Genomic DNA, 24,999 nt, shown 5'->3' with positions numbered 1-24,999 from the left:
CAAGGCTGTTACGCCAAATGTGGAAAATACAGGTCGCAAAGGCAGAGCCGGGGGATAAATCTGCCGTTTCCTCAGTTACCAAGCATTCTGACCAACACAGAGACCTGACGGGATTTCAATGATGGGCTTAATTTCCGCAGAAAAGCGCTCCCTTATAAGGTCGGCTCTTCACTGAAGGGCACTGTAACTGTGCATCTTTATTGTGTTGACCTTATTCTGTCTGCCGGAGGAAAAATAAATGTATTCAGCGTCCGTTTTTAAAGTCTAAAGAGATGTTTAGCACAAAAATGTCAGTGTGGTCTTTATTCTCAAGCTTAGCATTAAATATACAGTGATATGAAATAGCCTATACCTGATGCATACGACTTATTCAAGGCAGTATGTATCTAATGCGTGTTTAGCGAATGTTTCAGCATCAATATACTGTAAAGTCACTTCAGTCTGTGCTGTGTGTGTGTATGTGTGTATGTGTGTATGTGTGTGTGTGTGTGTGTGTGTGTGTGTGTGTGTGTGTGTGTGTGTGTGTGTGTGTGTGTGTGCGTAAGATCTGGAGCCTCCATGTGCCCACACATTTGTGATGTCACAAATCACATTTTCATGGTGCTCGGAGAAGTGTCTAGAACCTTTCCCTGTAATCAGAAAACAACATTTTGACCATAGGGAAGTTATTATCTTTTCATTTCTAGCATTTATCTCGAGAGAAAATAGAAAGGAAACACTTTGGCCTCGACCTTTACCTACTGTCAGGAATGAATTCATCTTTGGAGTCCAGATTGATTTCTTTGTATTAGCGGTGGTTTATTATCACACAACAAATGAGATTTACGTAATAGTTAACTGTCAAAGGAAAAACAATTGAGGCCATTATTGTGATTAAAGTCTTCATTTTATCATGTTATCCATCAGAGGCTAAACACAGGGTTCAATGCTGGTGTGGAACACTGCGGGAATATGCTGGCAGGAGTAATGAATTATCTCCCGAGCCAATCAGAGATGATTTATGGATCACCGATCAACTCCAGCAGTGCGTTTCAAAGCCATCAATCATCCACGCTGTTATGTCGCTCTAATGACTTGCATAACTAATCACTTGGTCAATTGTAGCATCTTGTGAGCTTAAGCGAATGTGAGGATCATGTGGCGGGGTGACGGCTGGAATGGACATTATCACACTTTATGAAAGAATCACACCAGAAAAGCGCACTCGCTCCAAAGTCATTTTCCCTGGTTTGAGTTGTAGAGGAATGACACATGGGGCGTAATCCAGGCAATGTGACCCCTGGCCGCTCTTCAGCTATCTGACCTTTGACCCTTCAAGTCACAGGTCAGTATGATAACAAGGTGGGGCCTTCATGGACTAGAGGATTGAAATGGTAATATTTCAAATGCAATAAAGAAGTCCCCTCCTCCGTGGCCACCCTTGACATCACACACATTGTTTTCAACATTCATACATTGGAAATTACTTCTAAAGCATATTTCGATTTTAACATTAACTAGATCACTGAAGGGCTTGTGTTGTCCTTTTCCACACATGTAAACATAATATGAACATGCTTATCATTTCAGGTCCTCAGTCAACATAAGTCAAAATTAGGTCCCGGTCAGACCTGTACTAACGCTGGTACTGCCCAGAGAAGGATCTAGAGGACCAGGATCCGATGGCTTCTAGGTCCCTGAAAGACTTCCAGGGGCCTGGATCCTCCAAGCAGCCACAAAGCATTAACCCTTTCCTCTGAGCAGCCTGCTGTCTATGCAATGCAAAGTTAACTCCGAGACTAACCTTTGGTGAGACGTTTTGCCAAAAGACCGATCTAGGTCATAAAATAGGGTGATTCATATGTATATATTTCATAATACCATGGAAACAGCCTGTCTCTTCCTCGTTAGTATAGTGGTAAGTATCCCCGCCTGTCACGCGGGAGACCGGGGTTCGATTCCCCGACGGGGAGGCATTTTTTTTTATTTCAAATACTTTATTTTTCACTAACTTTCCGTTTTTCGGTCATTGATCCTCTTTACGCACTTTTTCTTTCATTTATTTTCTTAATTTGCTTTATTTCTCTACATTGTTAAACACATATCACTACGCCCATCCAGTCGCAACCGCGCTGCCACTAATCCGCATCCACGAGAAATAGCCTTGACCCCATGATCCCCATGATAGAGTTTCCATCCCTAAATATACCCCTATAAATAAATATTCCCAGCAGCCCATCTCCTTTCCACATCCCTGTTTCCTCTCCCAGGCACCCAGCCTGCTCCCAGATTGTCCCTCAGAGCAATCCAGATGAGGAGCAAGATCAAGAGGGGGAGGCAAGAGGGGCCTGCAGGCTGCGATGGCATCGGCTCCAGGCCCCTGAAGTCCTGCACAGATCATCCATGGACAGGAAGACACTTGATAAATTGATCAAGGTTAACTCCATCCCGTGGCATCCCTTTGAGCTGAAGGAGGAGGAGGTCAAACAGTGACATCCATCATGGAGAAGGACTCATATATCGTCACCCTTTTAAAATAATCGCCTAAGTCATTTTTTACAAAGATGTTTTTTTTTTTGCCTAAATCATCTTTTCATGATGCTAACCACCTCTGGCAAAATTGCCTACATCCTCAGTTAAACAGATTGTGCCATTCTACCCCTTTAGTAGAAATTGCCTGAGTCAAGAGTGTGTCAAATAGTTCAGTTTTTTTTTTTGTCTGAAAAATCTGAAAAAATGACTTGGGCGATTATTTTAAGAGGGTGACGATATATGTTCTGATCCCAGCGTTACGGTTTTACAATATGCGCATATTGTGCATTTAATACTCAAATTTATATCACATATTCATTATGTCGGTACATTTGTTTGGATTATAGCATATAGAAGCAGTATCGCGTTTAGAACAGACCGGGTATTTTCAATCAATATTGAATTTAATAACTCCTTGTTTTTTTAACGTCGATAACGTTGGTACATTTATATGATCGCTAACGATTTTAAAGTTGAAATGAAAAGCCGCAAAATTTAAATATTTAAATTGCAATTTGTTCGATTTACATGATAGCTAGTTAGCCCGCACATAAAAATTAAATAAGAAATACCGCCAGACATAATAATTGCCCACCCCTGGTTCAGAAATACAATAGTAAATTTTCCTGTCTGTTTTTTCCATCTTTCTGTCTAAATACTATGCTTGAATAATGCAACATTAACTTAATTTATCTAACCTTAGTTACCAGACTAGTTTAAAGGGAAATATTTTTGTTCAGGCAGTCAGCAGGGCAGCTAAAGCTACCAGCCCTCACCTGCTAGCTACCTGCTGCTGCGGTTTCCTGGTGAGGAAAAGTGACAACTTCCTTAAATGTGAAGATAGTAAAAGTCACACTTTAAATTTGACCAAACATTTTAAAGTTGTTGGATTGATTTAGTGATTGTAGAGTCATTCCGATGAAAGTAATACATCTATAATTCAAAACTATTAAACTAATGAGCCATTATGCTCTCTGAATGCTAACTCGCCGATGTCAATATTAGCTCCCAGTATCTGTTCACAGCTGTTTCTTTCGACAGTAAATATTGTGTATATGAAAATATGTTGCTGCTTGTTGCTTAAAATAAATAATCTATGTTTACTCTGTTACGCATTGATTCATGTGTTCAGTTAATGTCTGTCTTTGAATATAATGCTGTCAAAGTATTCGAAACATTACAGTCCAACGACCTGATCATAGGCTAACCTACTTTACTGCTACTGTTGTTTTTCTTTGTTTTATTCCTTTTTCTTTTGTTATGGTTGTTTGTTTGTACTACCCCCCCCCCCATCTTTTTTTTCAATATTTACTTTTCACTTCAACGTTATAACAGCAAGGCAGCTGTAAATTGCAGTTCTCCCAATGAACAGCAGATAGCAGTATATGCCTTAATCCAATTCATGCGTTTGCTTTAAACCGACCAAAATTAAGCAGCACGCTAACATGAAATTGCAGCTGTCAGTTCAAATCTAAAACTGTGTTTTTAGATTTTTACAATTTTTAAACTTACTGTTAAAGAAATAAATAGTACGTTGAAAACAATGGCATATACTACTATAAAAATGACAATATACTGAATAAAAGATGAGGTACAAAAGAAGACAACGTTTAGGATAAGGCATTGCAGTTTATTTAAAAAGTCAGAGTATTACCCCTTTGTTGCAAACACAATGTGTTTTACGGCTTGTAGAATGTCCTCACCGATAGTTAAATGGGGAACTGGAAGTGCCATGAAAGACCAAGATATGAATCATGAGTCAAGAACATACTGCAAATGAAAGATGAAAAGTGATCTTGCAGATGGAGTGAAAGTAAAGCTCACAGCTGCTGCTGCGTTTTCCCGGTCACCTGAGGGAGTTCAGGTGCCTTCTGGTGCCTCCAATCCAAGTTTATCCATGAGAAACAGAACACGGTGGAGGGATTCTAGCAAACCCTGGCTTGAATGCCTCCGGCATGTGTGAGTAAACAACCTTCTGCGTTTCAAATAATGAAAAAACATAGCCATTTTTGTCACTTTCAGATTGTAATTAAGTTTATCCATGTGCATAGAGTGAGCGCTCGACTACTGCGGGGCCTTTGGCATCATCTTTTGTGGCTTCTGGATATGATAAAGATGAACTTGTCTCAATCTCTCAAGTAATATAGTAGGACAAGATACATGATCCTAAATACATTTGTTTAACCTGAAACTGACCACATTTGGGACTATGCATTATTTGTAGATATGGCATTCACATGCCGAGTAAACATGACATATATGAGTGTTTTATGATTATAAAACCATTTGTGAACCAGGCATATTTCAAGTATTGGATAAAAAACAAACAAAACAAATGTTTATCCTTGAATGAGTTATGAAGTTCTTTGTATTTTTTTGTTGTAAACTTTACCCACAAGGACACTTTATCACATCTGGATGTGGTCCGGCCATCGGCTGGTATTCAATGGACAGGATTTTATTCCAGCGTCTGATTCATGACAAGTTTTGTCAGCTTAATTAACCACAGACACCATCATCATCAATTGAAATAAATTCCTAATCCATCAGATATAAAGCAAACAAACTGGAAAACACACAAAAGCTTAAATGAAACATTAGACGCTATCTCGCTCTGACTCCTGCAGGTGCAGCACAGACAAGTTTAAGCGGAAGGCGGAGAGATGGGGACAGGAAGTGGTGAGGTGCTCTTCAGTGATAGAGTGCCTTGCTCCCTGTTTCGCCGTTCATAGCGTCGCATTCTCTGACCGTCATTAAACATGCATGTCAAGGTAAGATAAATGTGTTCATTTATCGATAAATATCAGTTGTACATAGTGACCTTTAGCTTAATTTTGGAAATCACCTGTCTGACTTTCCTGCTTTGGTAAGACTGCGGTAAGACTGAGTGTCTTCAGCTGAATTTTTTAGAATTTTTTTAAAACATTTATTTTAGTCAGGATGAATTACTGAACACAACAAAATTGTGCTAGTAAGCAGTATGTCTGGTGCATTTCACTCATTCCATCGGATCCCTCTTTATATCACACTCACAAATACACACACAAAGTGTTTGCAGAAGGGGTAAAAGAAGACATGTAAGTGAAAGATAAACTCCTAAGAAATGTGTTCATTAGAAGGTTTTGGGATGACAATCAAATGTCACTGAACTGTCTCTTGTGTGATGATGCAGGACCTGGAGCTGGTTTGAAAAGATATAAAACAAATACGCTTTAGGATTGGACTTTGTGCCGTCTAACAACAATAATATTGCTATTCACATAAATGAGGAAGATATGTTGATGATGTGGTTGAAAGCGGAAATAAACTTCCTGTCAGCTAGAGAGAGAGAGAGAGAGGGAAAAAAAGACTGCATAATAAACTGTAAGAGGTTGCCACTGACTCGGTGGAAATATGTGATACTGTATGTGGTGTATGCAATACAACAGACGTCATTCAGATTGAACACAACAATGAACAGCGTAACCCTGGATTACATGCATTCTGTACCAGGTATTAAATCATTACTCAGTAATGTCTGCTTTAATCCCATTAAGTATTGAAAGCCTATTACATAGTGATATTGGTAATTAAGTTGATTCAGTTGAAATGATTGGTTTGGGGTTTGCAGGATCAGTAAATAATCAGCATAACTCACTCTAGCTGTCAGAACATTTTGTAAAAATGTACTTTGGTAAATCGACCTGAGCCAAAGTGAAGATAAGCGGATACATTTCGAGTTTCAAATCAAAGTAGTCGATGCAAAAACAAGGACATGAGTCTCACTTTTTTTGTGAATAATTAGCAGTCAAATCCAGTATTTAATGAATCAGGCTGAGCCGATTTTATTTTTTCTCCCGCTCTACATAGAACGCCATGTATCTAAGCTCTTTAGCTGCGCTGAGATCAAATAAATGCACTCAATCCACCGTGTTTTCAGCCTTTTTTTGTGTTGTTACATCAGCGTTTCACGCTGCGGTACATGCTATAACCCCTTCATTACTGTAGCTGCTAATCTCTCTCTTTTTTTGTTGTTTTTTTACTCGCCAAAATAATCTCTAACTGGCAGGTCCGGGAGAAACAGGCCCTTTCATGACAATTATGAAGCATTTCATTCTACCGCCACAACCGAGCGACCACATCCTGAGGCAGCTCTGAAAATAAACCTGGTCCCATAAAGATTTTGCAAATCAAGACAAAGGATTAGGGCTTATTGGGGCAGAAAAAAATGATATGATGTATTATTATACCCAAGTATAAATTTGTGATACCTTTATTCCTTCCCGGTGATAGTACTGCATTTCTAAATGATTACATTTAGAGTATATGTGATGAGCTTAACGTAAATTAACTCACCCTCCCAGAACAGCCGAAATAATCCATTGTCACAAAGCTGATGACGATCTGACAGAGTCAAATGCAGAACAGCGTAAATTCGGCTTCAGCGTAGGGAAATCCAGAAACAAAAGACTGGAAACAAAAGACTCACATGTCATTCTACTTCGGGTACGAGAGGTTTTTGTTTTATGTGAACGCAAATGCATTAATTAAGTCAACAAGTCTCAATTTCAAAATGTATGAAATGATAAAAATGTTCCTGAATGGATGGAATATATTAAAAAAAATGCAACCTCTGAAGAAAGTCAGGTATTCAATGTTACATAAACACATGTTGCTCAAGTATCACCTAATAGTAAGGAATTTGCTTTTTCCACATAGAGAAGTGGAAGATTGGACAATGTGTGGCAATTCTTTAATATATTTATCGTTTTTTTTATAGGTTTCGATTTATAGGTTTTTCTCTATTTTTCTGGAAGTGATAGTTGTGTGCCAATATGCGCAGCCACAATTTTAACAACAGCTTTTTTTTTTTTAAATAAAGTTACATACAATTACATTTTATTAAGATGTTGATATGCATGGAGAACTTTAAAAAAACTTCCATATTTTGTGGATAGAAATGACTTTCATCACATTTAAAGATCCAGCATCTCCTTCTTGTCACAGATAAAAGTCAATGCTAATGTTGCTTAAAATAAATAACACCATCATGATCCACCAATATATATTTGTTTTACATTTTATTAAGATGTTGATATGTATGGAGAACTTTAAGAAACTTCCATATTTTGTGGATACAAATGACTTTCATCACATTTAAAGATCCAGCATCTCCTTCTTGTCACAGGTAAAAGTCAATGCTAATGTTGCTTAAAATAAATAACACCATCATGATCCACCAATATATATTTGTTTTGTACACGTGTGTTGTTTTTGTGTTTGGTTGCGTCCCTGGTCGGATGCCGGTGTTATAAAATCGGGGATTTGGTTCTCAGTGGTTCCCGATCCTTCTTAGCTGGGATCAAAGGTTGTCGTGACGATTCTGGAGTTAAAGGAACACTGAGACCACAAGGGTTCCTTCAGAATGTCGCGGCCCCGCGGACAGAAAGGCCCTGATCTACTTTGTAAGTCAGGCCACACGCCGATGTCCGTGGACCTCTAAGCTCGGGAGGGGGCCGAGCGGCCGGGGGTGACAGCTCCCCTCCCGCTGCGATCATTTGACGATCTGATGCCAGTCTGACTCTGCTTTGTAACTCGCGCAGGAACCGTAGATCAGGAGATGCAGCAGCAGTAACATCCTTTCAAGGTAATTAGCATCTCCCTGTCACTGAGAGGAAATAGGAAGTGACTGTGACTTAGCGCAAGAGGAACATTTAAACTTCCCGCTGATTGGGTACTCTCTGTCCCAAAGATGTCGAGCACAGCGGACCGTATGATGAGAGCCGGCCAAACTTCTAAAGGGTCCAGGGATCAGTCAAAGGTGAGTGTTACCGCAGAAAGGGAAACGAACAGAGGCGGGCATCGGCAACAACAACTTGAATTAGGGTTCCAAACGCAGTGGCGAGCCCGCAGGGTGTTCCATGACCTCGCCGGGGGTGTCAAGGAAAGATGCTCCTCTTTCCATTTAAATGTCGCAATGTTTTTCACGAGCATCACTGACCGGCATCGGTTTGTCTGCAATGACGGCGGTTTTGTTTGCTTGTTTTGCGTTTGACATTTGTGGTTTACTTTTACCGCATCAAGACATTTCTTCTCGCCGTGAACGACTGTATGCTGAAGTGCCTTATGATATCAGATTTGTCTTATTGATTTATCACTGATGTTCAGAGCTACAGTCGTATGAAAAAGTTTGGGCACCCCTGATCATTTTCAAGCTTTTCCTTTATAAATCATTGGTTGTTCGGATAAGCAATTTCAGTTAAATATATCATATAGCAGACAAACACAGTGATATTGAGAAGTGAAATGAAGTTTATAGGATTTACAGAAAGTGTACAATAATTACTTAAAACAAAAGTAGGCAGGTGCATAAATTTGGGCACCCCAACAGAAAAATTACATTGATATTTAGTAGATCCTCCTTTTGCAGAAATAACAGCCTCTTAATGCTTCCTATAGCTTCCAATGAGGGTCTGGATTCTGGTTGAAGGTATTTTTGACACTTCTTTACAAAACATCTCCAGTTCAGACAGGTTTGATGGTTTCCAAGCATGAAATCACACCACAGATTTTCACACCACAGAACGTCATACTTGTTCCTCTGCATGAATGTCTCAGTAGAATTTGAGCAGTGTTTCGGGTCGTTGTGTTGTTGAAGTATCCAGCCCCGCCGCAACTTCAACTTTGTCACTGATTCTTGAACATTGTTCATAAGTATCTGCTGATACTGACAGGAATCCATGCAACCTTCAACTTTAACAACATTGTCAGTCTCTGCACTGGCCACACAGCGTGATGGAACCACCACCAAATATTACTGCGGGTAGCAAGTGTTTGTCTTGGAATGCTGTGTTCTTCCGCCATGCATACCGCCCCTTGTTATGTCCAAATAACTCAATTTTAGTTTTGTCAGTCCACGGCACCTTATTCCAAAATGAAGCTGGCTTGTCCAAATGTGCTTTAGCATACCTCAAGCGACTCTGTTTGTGGCATGTGCGCAGAAAAGGCTTCTGCCGCATTACTCTCCCATACAGCATGTCCTTGTGCAACGTGCATGCACAGTGACACCATCTGCAGCAAGATCATGTTGTACGTCTTTGGAGTTGGTCTGTGGGTTGAGTTTGACTGGTTTCACCATCCTTCGCCTCTGCTTATCTGAGATTTTTCTTGGCCTGCCACTCTGGGCCTTAACTAGAACTGCGCCTGTGGTCTTCCATTTCCTCACTGTGTTTCTCACAGTGGAAACTGACAGCTGAAATTTCTGAGCTAGCTTTTTGTATCCTTCCCCTAAACCATGATGTTGAACAGTCTTTGTTTTCAGGTCATTTTACAGTTGTTTTGAGGCTCCCATTCTTTAGAGAAGATGCAAAAAGGAGAACAACTTGCAACCTGCCACCTTAAATATCCTTTCTCATAATTGGCTTCACCTGTGTATGTAGGTCAAGGGTCAATGAGCTTACCAAACAAATTTTGTGTTCCAATAATTAGTGCTAAAGGTATTCAAATCAATAAAAAAACAAGGATGCCCCAATTTATGCACCTGCCTACTTCAAGTAATTATAGCTCACTTTCTGTAAATCCTATAAACTTCATTTCACTTCTCACATATCACTGTGTTTGTCTGCTATATGATATATTTAACTGAAATTGCTTATCCAAACAACCAATGATTTATAAAGGAAAATCTTGAAAATGATCGGGGTGCCCAAACTTTTTCATACGACTTGTATAGAAGTCACCACTGAATTCATGAAACAGTAAGACAACCTATCTTTTCAACATTCGGGATTGAGGGTTTTAAGAATTATATGTGGAAGAATATTAAATTCTTTCAGAATCTCAACTCAGTCATAAAAAAGATTTCATGTGACATTTTTTGAATGATCCAAGCCAAATACCTGCAAAACCATTAAATTGTGTGTTCTTTTTTTAAAATTGAATTCTAAATTTTCATGGAACCAAAAAAACAAATTCAGGCTTAAGATGGTTCATGTAAAGATTTGTGTAATGTTTGTGTCCAAAAAGCAGTTTTCACCATGTTATTATAAAGGGTTAATTATTTAGCAACCAGGTTTATCCATCTTTTCCCCTTCTTTCTTTTTTTTTTTTTTTTTTTTTTTTTTTTTAACTTCAGGTGTTGTTATTGTTGTTTGAGCCCTGCACCAACAATGAGGGAGGATTGTCCTTTGGACCCTCCAGTATTATGTTTGCTGACTCCTTCTAAATCAGTTGGGCATGACTTGACCAGACCAGACTGCCGGGGTGATTTTGCCTGGTCTCGCTTTGATTATTTTAAATTTCCAGGAAGTATTAAGAGTTGCACACAAAACCACTGCTGCAGAGACAACAGGCCGAAATAAGAGCCAATCAGAGTAAAGGACTGCATGACACGACAACCAGGACAAACTGAATGACAACACCTGCACGCATTGCATCCCTTCTGTTCCCTGGCCAGATAAGCCTCATTTTCAGGCTTTCACAAAATGACCTTGAGTATCAACTGTATGAAAAGAGGGTGGAGCCACAGGTCTACCTGTTTTGCAGACCTTTCTGGTGTCGCTATCTTAATTTACTGGAGCAGGAAGTGACCATATCTGTGTGTCAAAGTGGGGCTCACAGAGATGCTGAGGTGGAAACTAGGCTTCACTCCACCCTAAATCATGCCACTGTTACATCATACTTAATTTAGGATCCATCGTCTAATTAGCTTCACTAAATAATGAAGGAATTAAATGGGAATTTGTGCGGTTTGTGAAAATACCTGTGGGATTTGAGCGATGGGAACACTGACCGGTGGATTGGTTTCTTCTTTCTCAGCCAACAGCGGCCGCGCTGAAAGGATCCATTCAGCTCGGAATTGGCTACGCAGTTGGAAACCTGAGCTCCAAGCCCGACAGGGATGTTCTCATGCAGGACTTCTCGGTGGTGGAGAGTGTCTTCTTGCCAAGGTGCTACTCTGCTACTGTGATGAAACACACATGTGTAATCAAAGAGAATTTTGAATTCAACACGGAAATGCAGCATTCTCATTGTAATACTGTCACTGTAGTGAACATTGCATTTGAAATTGTAAACAGAAATGAGTCAATTCAGAAAATAAATCCTTTCTGCTATTCAGATAACAGGTGCAAGTTTAACAATATCTGTAAAAATAAGATAACTAAATTGTCATGTGAAAAACCAGCAAGTGGTTTCACCGAGTGTTTCCCGTTTTGTTTTCTTTGATGATGTGAATCTTTAAATTGCTTATCATACCTAATAAATGTGTGCTGTCTGTTGCTCAGTGAAGGCAGTAATCTGACTCCGGCACATCATTTCCCGGACTTCCGGCTGAAAACATACGCTCCCCTGGCCTTCCGCTACTTCAGAGAGCTGTTCGGCATCAAACCAGATGACTATCTGGTGACCAAACACACATCCTGCAAGTCACCGCAGTAATAACGATAGCAATACTAATAATACGGCTGTTCCTTTCAGTGCTCCATCTGCAAGGAGCCTCTCATTGAGCTGTCCAATCCCGGGGCCAGCAGCTCCTGCTTCTACCTCACCAGCGACGATGAGTTTATCATCAAGACCGTGCAGCATAAAGAGGCCGAGTTCCTGCAGAAGCTACTTCCTGGTTACTACATGGTGAGAAGAGACTCAGAGAAGCACAGAGCGGCAGAGAAGCAAATGAAGATTAGGACTTTAATATTCCTGACTCCCACTCTTGACTGAGACACAGTCTGACTGTGCCGCGCACTGATAACTTCAATGTGATATATGTTCAGCCGCGACTTTAATTTCCGCCCTTCCTAACTTGAACGCGGCGTGTTATTGATACATTTCAACTGATGCATTCTGTAACATGAATGTGTCATGTGCGAGCAGGTTCGCATTCTTTCAAAATATTTCTTGCCAAACAGTTTGCGCTGCTGAGTATTTAGAATTCTAGCCCAGGGCAGAGCAGCGCTGCTCGGAGATGTCATGGCTGGTTAATTCGGGACAGTGCTTTTTATTTTCACTAATGTTCCTTTTTATTCAAACATGAACAGGGCTGCGGGCGTTAACCAGATTATTCTGTTACTGTCTGGATAAACGTCTGTAATTGTTTTTGTTTGACATGGATCTGCTTAATTACCCAGGGTTAAATTCAGTCATGTACGTGTCAAAGTGCTTCCTGTGCTGAAACTGTGTTTCACCATCACGAGCCTCAAATTGAAACATAATCTGCATCGCCTTTTATTTTTTTTCCCCACAGAACCTCAACCAGAATCCGAGGACTTTGCTGCCCAAGTTCTACGGTCTTTACTGCATCCAGACCGGGGGCGTCACCGTCCGCGTGGTGGTGATGAACAACATTCTGCCTCAGGCCATGAAGATGCACTACAAGTACGACCTGAAGGGGTCCTCGTACAAACGCCGAGCCTCGCGGAAAGAGCGTTCCAAGCGCTCGCCGACGTTCAAGGACCTGGACTTCCAGGAGATGCACGAGGGCCTGCACTTTGATCCCGACACATACAATGCTCTGATGAAGACCCTTCAGAGGGACTGCCGGGTGAGCCCCCACTTACGTCCACACAGAAACAGTTATATTGGACCAGGTAAAGGTCATCGATGATGTCGCGGTGAATAAACAGCAAGCTGCTGAGGTATGAGGGCCTCACCCGGCTGGAAAAAATAATCCTCAGTCACGCAACATCATCGTAATAAGATAAGCCATCGCTGACATTTTTCCTGAAAAAAAAGTTAAGGATTTCAACTTAAAGCAAAAAAAAAAAAGTTTGTAGTTTCTATCTTTTCTATAAAAAGTTTCTATCTTTTGGATTTTCCACAGCTGTCCCAGTCTGACCTGACGTAGTACATCAGGAGGTATTTGCTGTGATTCGGTTAGAGGAGGCCAAGCAGCCGCAATTAAATTAATTGTTATCCAGACAGTAACAGTTGGTGTCTGTATACCCTGGACAGGAAATTCTGTCTGATCTCCATCCCGCAGCAAACCCATGCACCTGGCTGTTTTTTGTATCATTTATTTCCCTGTAAAAGTCAGAAAAAGTCATTTGTATGACGCGAGTCAAATTGTTATATATCGCACCACCTTTTGCGGATACACAAGACATAGGGTTATTTTTCTTCCCCTAATTCAGCCGAGGCATCACACACAGTGACTGTACGCTGTGGAAGGCGTTTATGTAACCATGACAGCGAGCCGGGCGCTGATGATGATGTCATTAGCTCCTGTTTGTGTGAAACAACAGTGGCCACTTGATGGAGGATTAACACCCAGATGAGTGAACCACCTGACTTGCGGTCAGGCTGAGCAGCTGCCGTCTGGCCGTAGCTCTTTCCGCACACCCGCGTGACCTCGGCCGGACCGTTCGGTAACACACCACAAAGGCCTCTTTGTTTACAAGTTACCTCATGTTTGTTGGATGATCGGAGCCTTTCCTTGCACTGATTACAGATCCCTTTTTTGGCCCATTTAAGTGCAGCCGCTCAGGTGGCGGGAGGTCGGCTCGAAGCTTGTTCCGGCTTTACGTCTTTCAAATTAGCATTTTGTTGCATAAAGGGTGCATAAAGTCAATGACAAATATTTCTCATCAAATTTCCACACAAGGAAAACCTATGAAAGGAATGAGTTGCGTTCGGTCCACTGTGAAGTCGAGCGGGCTCGTCGTGCCACAAAGCCGACCGGCGTGTTGTAAACGCAGGCTCGCTTCTCGGTCGGTGACATGTCGTTCCTACGGCTTTTAGGTGCTGGAGAGCTTCAAGATCATGGACTACAGTCTCCTGCTGGGAATCCACGTGTTGGACCGGAAGCCCCTGAGCAGAGGGAGCCGCTGTGACAGCAGGAAGGGACAGAAGGTCCTCTATTCGACCGCCTTCGAGTCCATCCAGGGGAGCGTGAAGGATCCAGAGCCAGTGGCCGACGATGACACGTGAGGAAACTCACTTTGTTAGCGCTCCCCAGATGTATGTGACCCAAAGAACACTTTGTTTCTCTTAAACTGTATTTCTTATCAATATTTGTATTCATTCAAAAAACTCACAGTCTATGTAGAAATGCACGATGACTGTGTTGAGCATATCTTCATTTTATTTTAATGGCTAATTCATGTTTTCCTGTTTGATTGTCCCGTCTGAATTCTCCCGTGCTCCCTTCTCTCGTAACCAAAACTCACTATTGACTGATTTTTAATGTTGAACATTTCTGATCTCAAAGCATTTAAATGTTATTTAAAGTAAGGCGGCCCGTTTGCATACCTTTGGATGACACGGTCTGTTCTTTCTACAGATTTGGTGGGATTCCTGCCAAACACAGAGATGAAAACCTGCTCATCTTTTTAGGGATCATTGACATCCTGCAGTCCTACAGGTAAAACACACACCTGTCAACACACACACTGACTCAAGGACAATGTCTCACGTCTGATATTTAATTTCTGCTTTAAGCTTTGAAAATAATTATATATCACTCTTTCACTTCAGTCTAGTTCAGGAGAGTAAAGTTCAGAAGAAGTTCAGCTGACTAAATCAAATGTCTTCTTGCAGTTATATGCAATGTGATGATTTTTTTGTGATACACATTTTATCTATTGACTGATATTTACCAATGCTTCTGTTGCGCGAATGACTCACACAGAATATTAACTCATTTGATTTTCCCATTATTTTCAGGTTCATTAAGAAGGTGGAACATTCCTGGAAGGCACTTGTACACGACGGGGTGTGTAAAGTCACATGTTTCCTCGAGTGCAATAATATGTGTGTGCGTGTGTGTGTGCACAAGCGTGTGTGTGTGACAGCTCTCCTTCCTTTTCCAGGACACAGTTTCAGTCCACAGGCCCAGCTTTTACGCCGACAGATTTCTCAAGTTCATGAGCTCAACGGTTTTCAAAAAGATTCACAGTGAGTTTCCACGAAACCTTTGTGCTGTGTGTCCCGTTGGAAGAAAAAATAAAAGTCTGCTTTCGCTCCAAATTGCTCGGCTGTGTTTCAGCTTTAAGAGGAGCGTCTTCAAAGAGGAAGAAGAATTCCCTCTACGCGGCAAAGTCAACCTCTCAGGAGTTTCTGTCTTTGCAGAAGGAGAGCAAGGCTGAACAGAAAACACAAAGCATGAACAATCTCGATGAAGCCTGTAAGACGGGAAGAAACATTTTCGGTGATGTGTTCTTCTGTCAAATGTTTGTCGGTAATTGTCTCTGATGAATTATTACATGTTTTTTACAGCTTTTGGTTCCTCAAAGCCACCAGATCTTCTGCCAGCACCAGCTGTTTCCTGCAAGTCCATTTGTCAAGACAGAGAGGACACGGACATCTGGTAACATTTCCCCACCTGACACCAGTAGGATGTTGAGATAACGAGAACTATTCTGTAAATAATGCAGTTTGGTGGCGCAGTGGTTAGCGCTTCTGCCTTACAACAGCAAGATTCTTGGTTGGATTCTGGCAGGAGGCCTTTCTATGTAGAGTTTACATGTTCTTCTCGCTTCCATGTGGCTTTCCTCTGGGTCCTCCGGTTTCTACCCCTTGTCCAAAAACAGACAGCACTTTATTTGGAGGCTCTAAATTGCCCATACGTGAAAAACATATGTGGCCCTGCGACTTCTTGTGATCCAATGTCTCACCCAACGCCTGCTGGGATAGGCTCCATCACCCCTGTGGGATATGGATAATGAATGAATGACTACCACAAATAATAAAATAGTAGTGTGAAAAATATAATCACAGTGACAAATTTTGTTCAAAAGTAATCCAACTTCCTTGAATTTGCTGTTTTTTTTTTTTTTTTTTGCAGGGATGATAGACGAGCCTCCAGTTCTACCATCGCACTGGATGATCCTCTTCCCTGCCTCAGCAGGAGCCAGTCAGACTCTGAGCTGGACGTTTACTTGGTATGGAGCTTCTCATTTCAAACAGGTCCAACAAAGACTGAATTTGCAACCTTGCGTGGTGACCATTTTGTTTTGACACCTTATTTTACTTTCAGTGACTAATTTCTACATCTTTAAATCAATCTTACTTTTAGCTTAGCGGCTAAGCTAACAGCGTGAGGCCCTCTCAAAACATGATTTCTCGAGCTAAGCTATGCTAAAGAGCTACAGGATGGAGTTAATCATTTATAAATCAAAAGAGACAGAAATCGAACTTATCACCCAACTGATTTTCCCAAACGACTCTTGTGTAAAGTCCACTGTGGACGAGGGCAGCTTGTGTGCCGCAGTGATAAAGATAAATCAGGAGAAGAGAACGCCGGATGTGAAACACGGTGTTGATTCCGGGAATTCAGGAAAAAGTCTAAAGGTTAGAAAATAAATTACAACCTTTGTCTCCACTCATCCATTCACTCTATAGCGTCTATTTGAAATTTGTTTTTCTTCACAATACTCGCCTTCTCCAAAAACATAGCAGCATGTTATTATAAAAATATCTGTGCTATACTTTTGAATCATGGATATTTCTAATGACATTACAATCATCTTCCGTTAGCGCTCTTTCTCAGTTGTTGCCCGAGCAGCGGCCCTATGTTGTGCCGATGTCACAATTAATTTAGGGTCCCTGGGTCTCTGCATTTTCAGCCTAACTCACTGTCACACTGGCAACCGAGCTGGAGCTGACCCTTTCTGTCCCAGCAGCCATAAACTGTAAGCAACAGATGACATGAACTCTCCTACTCATTTCCTCCTGACTTTCTTTTTTGTGACGCTGATCCCCATGTTGGGTTTTTTCAGTGCATCAGCGCTGAGTCATAGCTTGCAGCCCCTTTACCTGAGGCTTCTATTTGTCTTTTATATGCTTCTCTCTTGTCTTACTGGGCCAGTCCTCCTTTGCACCGATGGGTCGCAGATGCGGTTTCCATCCTCTGACGTGGAAACTGACTCAGTCCCAGACTCAGTCTCACTCAGGGCTCTTGCCCTGACAAAACCAGAGTCCTCTGATTCACTTTTTCAGTAGCACGTCTCTTATATAACCATCAAATCCTCACTCAGGCTTATATGAAACTGTCTGTCAGCCCACATTAAGCAGTTCTGCTCTGCATGAGGAGTCGGGGTTAATCTCAAAGCCTCGTGCAGGAAAAAAAAAGGCGGGTTTCGGAAACTACAGAGAGAGGGAAAAGAGACTTCCTCTCCAGCAATTGTTGACACTTTATTGGATTATATTGCCATTTGATTAAAAAAAAAAACACCAGAGTTTAAAGATAGAGGGCCGAAATCCATGAGCCCAAGTAAGTGAACAATAGTGACACAGTTTAGAACTCATAACACACACAGGCATATGGTTCAGGTATTTGCCCTTGATAATGAAAACACCATCTTGAGGAAGCGACATTCATCCTAACAGACCCAGTCCATCCAAATGACACCCAAACAAACCATTTCCTCCTCTTATCTCACAGCTATCACCACACATTCGAAGCATGCTTTCATTTTCATTTCATTCCTTTAAAGGATTCATCACATCATAAGAAGTGATTCAGGGTCAGCTGAGGTCAGCGTGGCTCTGAATGTGAGCCGTCCCTATTTTTACTTTTGTATTGTTCACCTGAACCTAGCCTGGATTGGATGTCTGCCTTCTTTGTGTTTGGAGTAATGATGCAAAATAGTCAAGAGTTCAAGCCAGCAAGGTTATGAGATTTTTAAAATGAAAAACACTGCAGTAAAAGATGTCTGCGAACGACTTGTGCTCTGCAAGTTGTATGCGAAGCTCTATTAATTGCATTTATCTGTTTTTCTAGTAAGAAGAAATGGCAGCTCTGTCTGGACAGGAAGAACCTTTGACCTCTGTATCCCTTGAGGTGAAAACATCAGGACGAGCTGTGTGTATGTCACGTAAACCAGTAAAATGTCCACGTCTCCCCTGCCACGCTGTCTTTTCAATCTTAGTTGACTTAAATATTTTTGGATGAAGACACAGGCTGTTATATTAATGAGCCACTGTGTTGATATGAAACACTATGATGCGGTTTCTTGTCCTGTCACTGTCCATTTTGCTGCTATTAATTGATATTAGCAGCCAGATTCTTACATCGTAATACTTTCATTGTTACAGGTAAAAAATCAAGGATATTTTTCATTATCGTTATCATAATGAAGTGTATTATTCATTTATCCATGGTAAAATACATAGTAGTATACTATTTATCGACTTGTGATTTACAGCATATCTTTAAACTTGTTACACTGTGCAACATTATTGTTCTATAGAAACCCCCAATATATATTAAATATATTTAAATACTTTTTCAGTAAGAGTTGTTCTGGAATGGGAAACTATAAATAAGAACGTGGATGCTTGTTATCAGTTCTGCATCCTGTTTCCTGTTTCCTGACTCTCAAGTCTCCATGGGAACATAATTTGTCTTCAACTAAAACGCACGCCTTTTACAATCTTGCTGTGAATCTTGGAAGGTAAACAATTCAGCTCTAATGCATAAGCCTTGGCTTTTTTCTTCCGGAAGAAAAGCGTTTTTTTCTTTTCCCAATGTGATTGTATATGTGTAATTTTTAGACCTTCCCACTGTATTATAGCAAAACTTGCTTGTGTAAAATAAACAAATTATTATTTAACTTACAATGTTTGTATTTCAAATCATTCAGGATTTTTGCCATATATATCATTTGTATGTTTTCTTCAACAGACAGTTGCACCGAATGAACATTAGCAGTACTAGTATCATAACTATAACACATTTTAAAAAATTTGAATTTGTGTTTATAGCTGTTTGTATGTAATGTCAACGTGTGGAGAAAACCTGTTTATTTCAAAATACCTTGTTTAAAAAAAAATCAGTGAATTGATTGAAATGATCTCTGATTGTAAAGATTGATTAATGGAATAGCTGCTAACTGTTATATTCTAATTATAATTAGAATAATAATGATAAATATTATTTTTTTGTGGAAATCATCAACATATATGCATAAATCTTATCTATCTGGATTATACTCAACTTTAGTGTGCTATAATTTTGCTAGGTTATCTATGATTAATAATTGATCATAGATAACATAGAATAATTGATTATCTATGAGTAATGTGACATAATTTACAGAAGTAGTTTTTGGGCTGCCCCAAAACATTTCCCTCAAAAAAATAAAATTGAAATAAATATTGATTATATAATCAAAAATTCAAAAATATTTCTCAATAAAACAAGAGGACTAAAATTCCTTTTGCCCGAGTATTTTCAAGACGTGCCTAATGGACTGCTCGCTCTCTTATCTATCCTCTGACGTCACCTTTCCTGTTATACATACACACACCCTATTGTTTACTCTGAGAAAAGCCAGATGTTTGTATAAACTCTTTATCCACGTTCCCTTGAGCCATTTTGTGATATTGACAGGAAGGTTTCTCTACCTTTTGGTAAATGCAACAGTTATTTATGACAACCTCTTGAATCCCGAATAATTTTATAATAATTAAAATGATAAATTAAAACATTGTTATATTTTAACTAATACAACATTTCAATTAATTTTAATTTTACTTTTTAATTACATGAGTCACCATGTGGTCGAGAGGGTGAGTGATTTCTGGGGAGCGACAGCCTCTGTTGTCCACAAGCGGAAATGCATTCGCGCCTGCGCAGTTACAGTCTTCCTCTCCTGCACACACACCTGTCTGAGACGCCACACCCACGTACCTGCTAAAACCAGGAAGTCACTTTTCCAGACAGACGAAGCCCGAACACGCAAATAAAATATATTTTAGACCCGTTAAAGCCATATTGCCCTCCTCCTCCCTCGAACTATCTTCGCGTAGCTTGGATCAGACACTTCCGGCGGAAGAAAGCGACGTCGTTTCACCCGGTAAGTGTTATTCTACCGCCAGCTTTATTCAGGAAACGTATGGGCCCCAGTCCACCACTTTTGAGGAAATGTCGTCGCTACAACCGTGAAAATGTGAAATTTGTGTTTTACTGTGTGTTTTAAATGTTGACATTTTGTGTGTTTACCTTTTCTGCGCTGTAGTTGTTGTCTACCGACGAGCGAATGTTTGTAACTTCCGGTCAGTTTGTTAGCATAGCATACTGTAGTTGTACCTTCACCAGGAAGTCCTCAAGCTGTGTTGTCACCCCCCCCCCCCCCCCCCCACACACACACACACACACAATCCAAAAATAAATGTTGGGCGTAAACATTCAAATTTACTTATAACTTTTTGTCAATATCGTCTTATCTGCCACTTTTTACTACAAACTAACCTAACTCCTGCCTACGGAAACCGCTTTACACTGGAAACGGATGAAATTACTATGTCGAATTGCAGGCAAAATAGGAAATCATGTTTCTTTGTTACAACAAATCAATAAATAATCAATAATTCTTCCTGTTCAATCAGTGTCGAACATTTGTGCGAGTGTGCGTGTGTTTCATGATTCTACTAGCTCACCTACACATTCGGAATAGAAAGAAAAGTTATGTCGACGATGTCGTAAGATATTATTAAAGCATTAGGGGAGTGTGTGTGTGTGTGTGTGTGTGTGTGTGTGTGTGTGTGTGTGTGTGTGTGTGTGTGTGTGTGTTTGTGTGTCAACAACTCGTATCCAATTTCCATTACTAATGACTATGTTGTTAATAGTCATGTTTCCACCCCTGGGCTGTAATTTTTTTCAGATTTCTAGTCAAAGAATATTCAGATGTAGGTGTGTTTTCTTCCACTGCTACTATGTTAGTGTTTTGGACGTGTGTTTTTTTTTCCTTGTTTTTTACTCTTGATACCACTGAATGGAGTAGTATTGAATGTGTCATCAATAAGAAAGTTCAATTCACACAGTAGAAAGTGAACTGTGCACTCAACCGAGTTAAGTAACAATTCATTATATATGCTACTGCCATATTAAGGCAGTAGCATACAAAGGTATTGGAAAATATCAGAAAATAAACACTGTCAATTAATGTTCACATAATTGTGATACTTGGCATTTAAATTTAATTTAATCTCTCCCTTACAGTTGTATAGCAGTTGAAGAATATGTGCTACATTTCCATATGTGATGTTGACAGTCAAAATTGACCCCCCCCCCCCCAAAAGCCCAACATTTCAAGACATTTTGAGTAGGAATAAATCACAACATACCTTAACCCTGGACGTGTATTTCAGAGTTTATTATTTACCCCAGTGCTCTTGTTTCTGTGTGAACATCATTTGCCCCGCTCTTCAGTCCGCATGTCCTCAAATCACTCAATTATTCATTTGCTTTCATGTACAAGTGTGTTACGGGGTGAAAGAGAGGCAGTGTGTGTCAGCTGCCACTCACACTGTGAGGATTAAGGAGGGGAACCTACTGGTGTTGAGCGTCGAGGCTGGACCGTGTCTAAACCTCAGTGTTTTACTTTTACATCTCTAGAAAAGGAAAATGATTGAGTACGACTGAAATGATGAATATTAAGCGACTGTAAGACTTCTCTGATAATGCAGGTCACACTTCTGTCACTTCTCAGTCTCTCTCGCTCTGTCCCTCCCCCCGCTCTCTCTCTCTGTCCCCGTCTCTCTCTCCCTCCTTCCCTCCCACCATCTCTCCCTTCACACTCATCACAGAGTTGTGAGTGGCATGTGTCCCTCCATCTGGCCGCACATGTGTTACATACGGACATTGCATAATGTCCCAGGTCTTAGCAACATCATCACGTGGAAACATGACAAGTGAAAAAAAAAAATGCTTATGTAAAAGCATTAAGATGACAAGCAGCTCCAGCTGCTTGGTGGAGTAAGAAGAAGAAATAGATTGAATCGCGAAGGCTCATAGGGACAAAAGAGCCAGCTTAAAGATAAATTACGGAGTCTTCTTCTTCACCGACATCTGCGTGGTCCCGCTAGTTAAAACTTGCAGTGATGTTGGTGATTCATAGCATTTCTCTGTAATAATTACTTTTTAACACATTTAATAACTGAATGAGGCGTAAAGATTTAAGATGGACAAAGACTTTCAATGTGATCTGGTGTTGTCTGGAGGTGAGTACGGGAGGCCTGCATCTACAGTTAGTCATAACTCTCCCATTGGTCAGAACGGGGATTTCTGCGACAGCAAAGACCGAACAGTATAGTAAATGATGTTTTTAATTTTTTCTTTTATACAGCTCTCGACAGATAAGAAAACAAATGACTTTGGATGGAATGGTTATTCAACCGCGCTCAATTTTCCTGATGTGGAATGCTCAGCTAATCAACTGAGCCAGTTTAACTTTTTATGTGATAGACACATGGTAGAAAGCCTCGATTCAAGAAAATCCAGCGTTGACACTTTTTAACGTCCTTGAGCATTACACAGTCCTGACCCCCCTACATTTAAGTAAATAATATGTTTACCTTTACAGTAATTGCCCACTATTTCAGTACAAGTGACCTAAATATGTCTCTCATTATATCCATTGACTGATGTTTGTGTGTTTGAAAATGGGTGTCATCTATAACATATATATGTTATTTCGAACGACAGAATGACTAGGGATGATTGTGATTTAAATTTTTCAATTAGTTATGAAACCAAAAAATAAAATTATTCTCTCACACCATGTGTAAATAATACACAATAAACCCCAGCCATTTGAAACAATAGAGGAATATCTATATTTTAAACCGCTACCCTCTTTTATGTGCGTTTTTTTTTTTTTTCTCAAATAAATGTTAAAAAAAATCTCCAGCCTCGCTGTACAGAAGGAACGTGCTGCCGTTCCTGACCATCCACAGCTATAATCCCCGTATTCAGGAGGCTAGAATGTAAATCCTGCTGGAGTGAGCGCTGGCCGGCGGCTTATCAAGAGAGCCCAGATTATTTATATATTTCGTCCTGCTGTCGGCTGGTCACTCTGGAACCAGATCCACTGGGGTTTGATCGGTGTGTGTGAGACGGGGTGAGGATGGGAGCGGGGGGTGGAGTCTTTGTCTGCTGGAGACAGGAGGTCAAGAGTCAACAGTCCTGTCTATTTCTAACAACTCCATTTTTAACTCCAGACATAGACATTGTTATCAGAATAAATAAATGATTATAAAGTCAACCTTCATTTTAAAATCTCTTTGCTTTCATAAATTGAGGTCGAACTAAATCAAAGCAAATCCTTGTTTGTCTTGTAATTCTGTTTGAGCTGATTGAAAAATGAGTCAAGCTTCCTTTCAGTTTGACTATATTGCGGAGACAGCCATCAGAGAGCCTTTTATATGTGAGTAATCCAAATCACAATTACAATGAATACAAAGAACGGCAGCACCGTAGAGGACAGCTGTACATTTTCCTAATGCTGAAATTGCTGATTTGTGGTTTATAGAAGAGGTTGCCGTGGACGACCTATCTTTGATGCGGCTCTTCCTCTGATATCGTTTGATTTCCTGGGGATTCATGTGAACTGGTAGCAATCAGCTCGTGTACCTGCGATCCATTCACTCTGTCCATAGCTGGAAATAGTCCAAAATGAAAGCGGTTTATTGTTAACTCCTTTTACTGCAAGTAATCTCTGTCGAAGCACTACTGTCCACCAGCTGTTTTAGGATGTTACTGAGCCTTTAATAAAATGAAAGGATCAAATCTGATTTTTTTCGTTTGGTAAAAAAAAGATGTATTTATTTTAGAGTAAGAAACATTGTGTCAAAATCTAACTCACGGTAATGTGATAACGGGGTCATGAAAGGATTTAAGAGATGGAAATACCTTTTTTGACAATACCGACTGACAATTGTAGAAAATTCAAAGCGTTGGCTCGTAATTCATCGCTGTATACCAAAGCAGCTGGGGGAAGATTTGCATTTCAGCAGCAGCAGCAGCTCGAAATCAGGGCACGGTCTGCATTTCAAATCCCTCCCTGCACATTTTAAAGTGCACGTTAATAACTGCTTACATTGTCTAACTTAATTTTGACTTTTAAAAAAAATTAATAAATAAAATAACCTCCACAAAGGTCCAGCTCTGATGATGGAAGTGGATAGACTGTCGCGGGCAGAAATGGTGACAAGGCTTATCTTGGCATGGCGATTATAGTGAGGGGGGGGCGGGGATTCATGACCTGACAGGGCTTACTACCATAATTATCCCTGCGGCTGCAGCTGTAGTGATGGTGGCAAAGGCTGCATTTTCATTAGTGTAATATCCAAAGAAGCTCCAGAATTATGTAAGAGTGACGTGCTGTCATCATCACCACCCAACCCCCAGCCTGGCGGGAACGTGCCCGCTTGTTTTCTTTTTCATCCCTCCTTGAAAAAGCAAAAGGACATCTGAGAGCCCGCGGTCGGGGCTGGAGTCGCAGGCGCCTCAGAGCTCCGGCGCTGAATGTGGGCTTGTTGAATGTCGACATGGAAACGCTGATGCTGTGAGAGCAAGTGCCGCTAATGATGCAGAGGGGGGTCTCGGTCTTCGTAAGAAAAAGGGACGCGAGTGGAGGGATTTAAGCGACCGTGAGAGGGTCTCGGTGGCAACTGGAAGATGAAGTTCAAAAAGTTCATCACCATCATGCAGGCTGCCATGGGGATTGTGCCTCTGAATAAACGAGAGCTGCTTCCCCCAGGCAGGAAGCTGTGGAGACCTCCTGGGTGAGT

The 24,999-nt window shown here is 40.7% G+C and overlaps 2 protein-coding genes and 1 non-coding gene across 9 annotated transcripts in view; all 3 read left to right on the top strand.

Moving 5' to 3' along the window:
• Positions 1–1,880: 1,880 nt before the first annotated feature.
• trnad-guc (transfer RNA aspartic acid (anticodon GUC)) lies at positions 1,881–1,952 on the top strand. Its single transcript has one exon. It is a non-coding gene; the product is annotated as a tRNA-Asp (tRNA).
• Positions 1,953–7,819: 5,867 nt separating this feature from the next.
• Positions 7,820–19,019, top strand: pip5k1ba (phosphatidylinositol-4-phosphate 5-kinase, type I, beta a). 3 transcript variants are annotated; one of them, XM_086170810.1, is made up of 16 exons: positions 7,820–7,955; positions 8,094–8,137; positions 8,243–8,311; positions 11,308–11,438; positions 11,775–11,892; positions 11,968–12,120; positions 12,731–13,027; positions 14,224–14,408; positions 14,765–14,845; positions 15,148–15,196; positions 15,294–15,378; positions 15,470–15,607; positions 15,700–15,790; positions 16,268–16,364; positions 17,049–17,114; positions 18,206–19,019. In XM_086170810.1, the coding sequence occupies exons 3-15, from the start codon at positions 8,243–8,245 to the stop codon at positions 17,085–17,087; spliced, it is 1,533 nt and encodes a 510-aa protein (XP_086026936.1). In that variant the 5' UTR covers positions 7,820–7,955; positions 8,094–8,137; the 3' UTR covers positions 17,088–17,114; positions 18,206–19,019. The 3 variants fall into 3 exon arrangements, with proteins under 3 accessions (XP_086026936.1, XP_086026935.1, XP_086026937.1); XM_086170809.1 differs by having other exon boundaries at positions 7,821–8,137; XM_086170811.1 differs by lacking the exon at positions 17,049–17,114 and having other exon boundaries at positions 7,823–8,137; positions 18,206–19,017.
• A 1,098-nt stretch (positions 19,020–20,117) lies between these two features.
• The window catches only part of tjp2a (tight junction protein 2a (zona occludens 2)), a 29,725-nt gene continuing 24,843 nt past the window's right edge, over positions 20,118–24,999 (top strand). For 2 of the 5 annotated variants that reach the window (XM_086171083.1, XM_086171084.1), the window contains exon 1: positions 20,118–20,282. Coding sequence is in view for 3 of the 5 variants with exons in the window: in XM_086171079.1 (XP_086027205.1) it covers positions 24,887–24,993 (107 nt within the window). In the remaining 2 variants the exon portion in view is untranslated. Of the gene's footprint in view, positions 20,283–24,710; positions 24,994–24,999 lie in introns of those variants that run through there. The other 3 variants (XM_086171079.1, XM_086171078.1, XM_086171077.1) reach the window with 3 other exon arrangements.

Source organism: Fistularia commersonii, chromosome 23, assembly GCF_037954325.1.
Source record: "Fistularia commersonii isolate RoL2024-O1a breed Wild chromosome 23, RoL_Fcom_v1.0, whole genome shotgun sequence".
Lineage (NCBI taxonomy): Eukaryota > Metazoa > Chordata > Actinopteri > Syngnathiformes > Fistulariidae > Fistularia > Fistularia commersonii.
Note: the sequence above shows the minus strand (reverse complement) of the source record. Positions and strands in the feature narration are given on the sequence as shown.

Bases quoted from the DNA above. Each gene is read 5' to 3' on its own strand.
- pip5k1ba (XM_086170810.1), top strand. From the start codon at position 8,243: ATGTCGAGCACAGCGGACCGTATGATGAGAGCCGGCCAAACTTCTAAA. The intron at 15,197-15,293 runs GTGTGTAAAGTC...TTCCTTTTCCAG, and splicing joins AGGCACTTGTACACGACGGG to GACACAGTTTCAGTCCACAG. The intron at 16,365-17,048 runs GTATGGAGCTTC...CTGCATTTTCAG, and splicing joins CTGAGCTGGACGTTTACTTG to CCTAACTCACTGTCACACTG.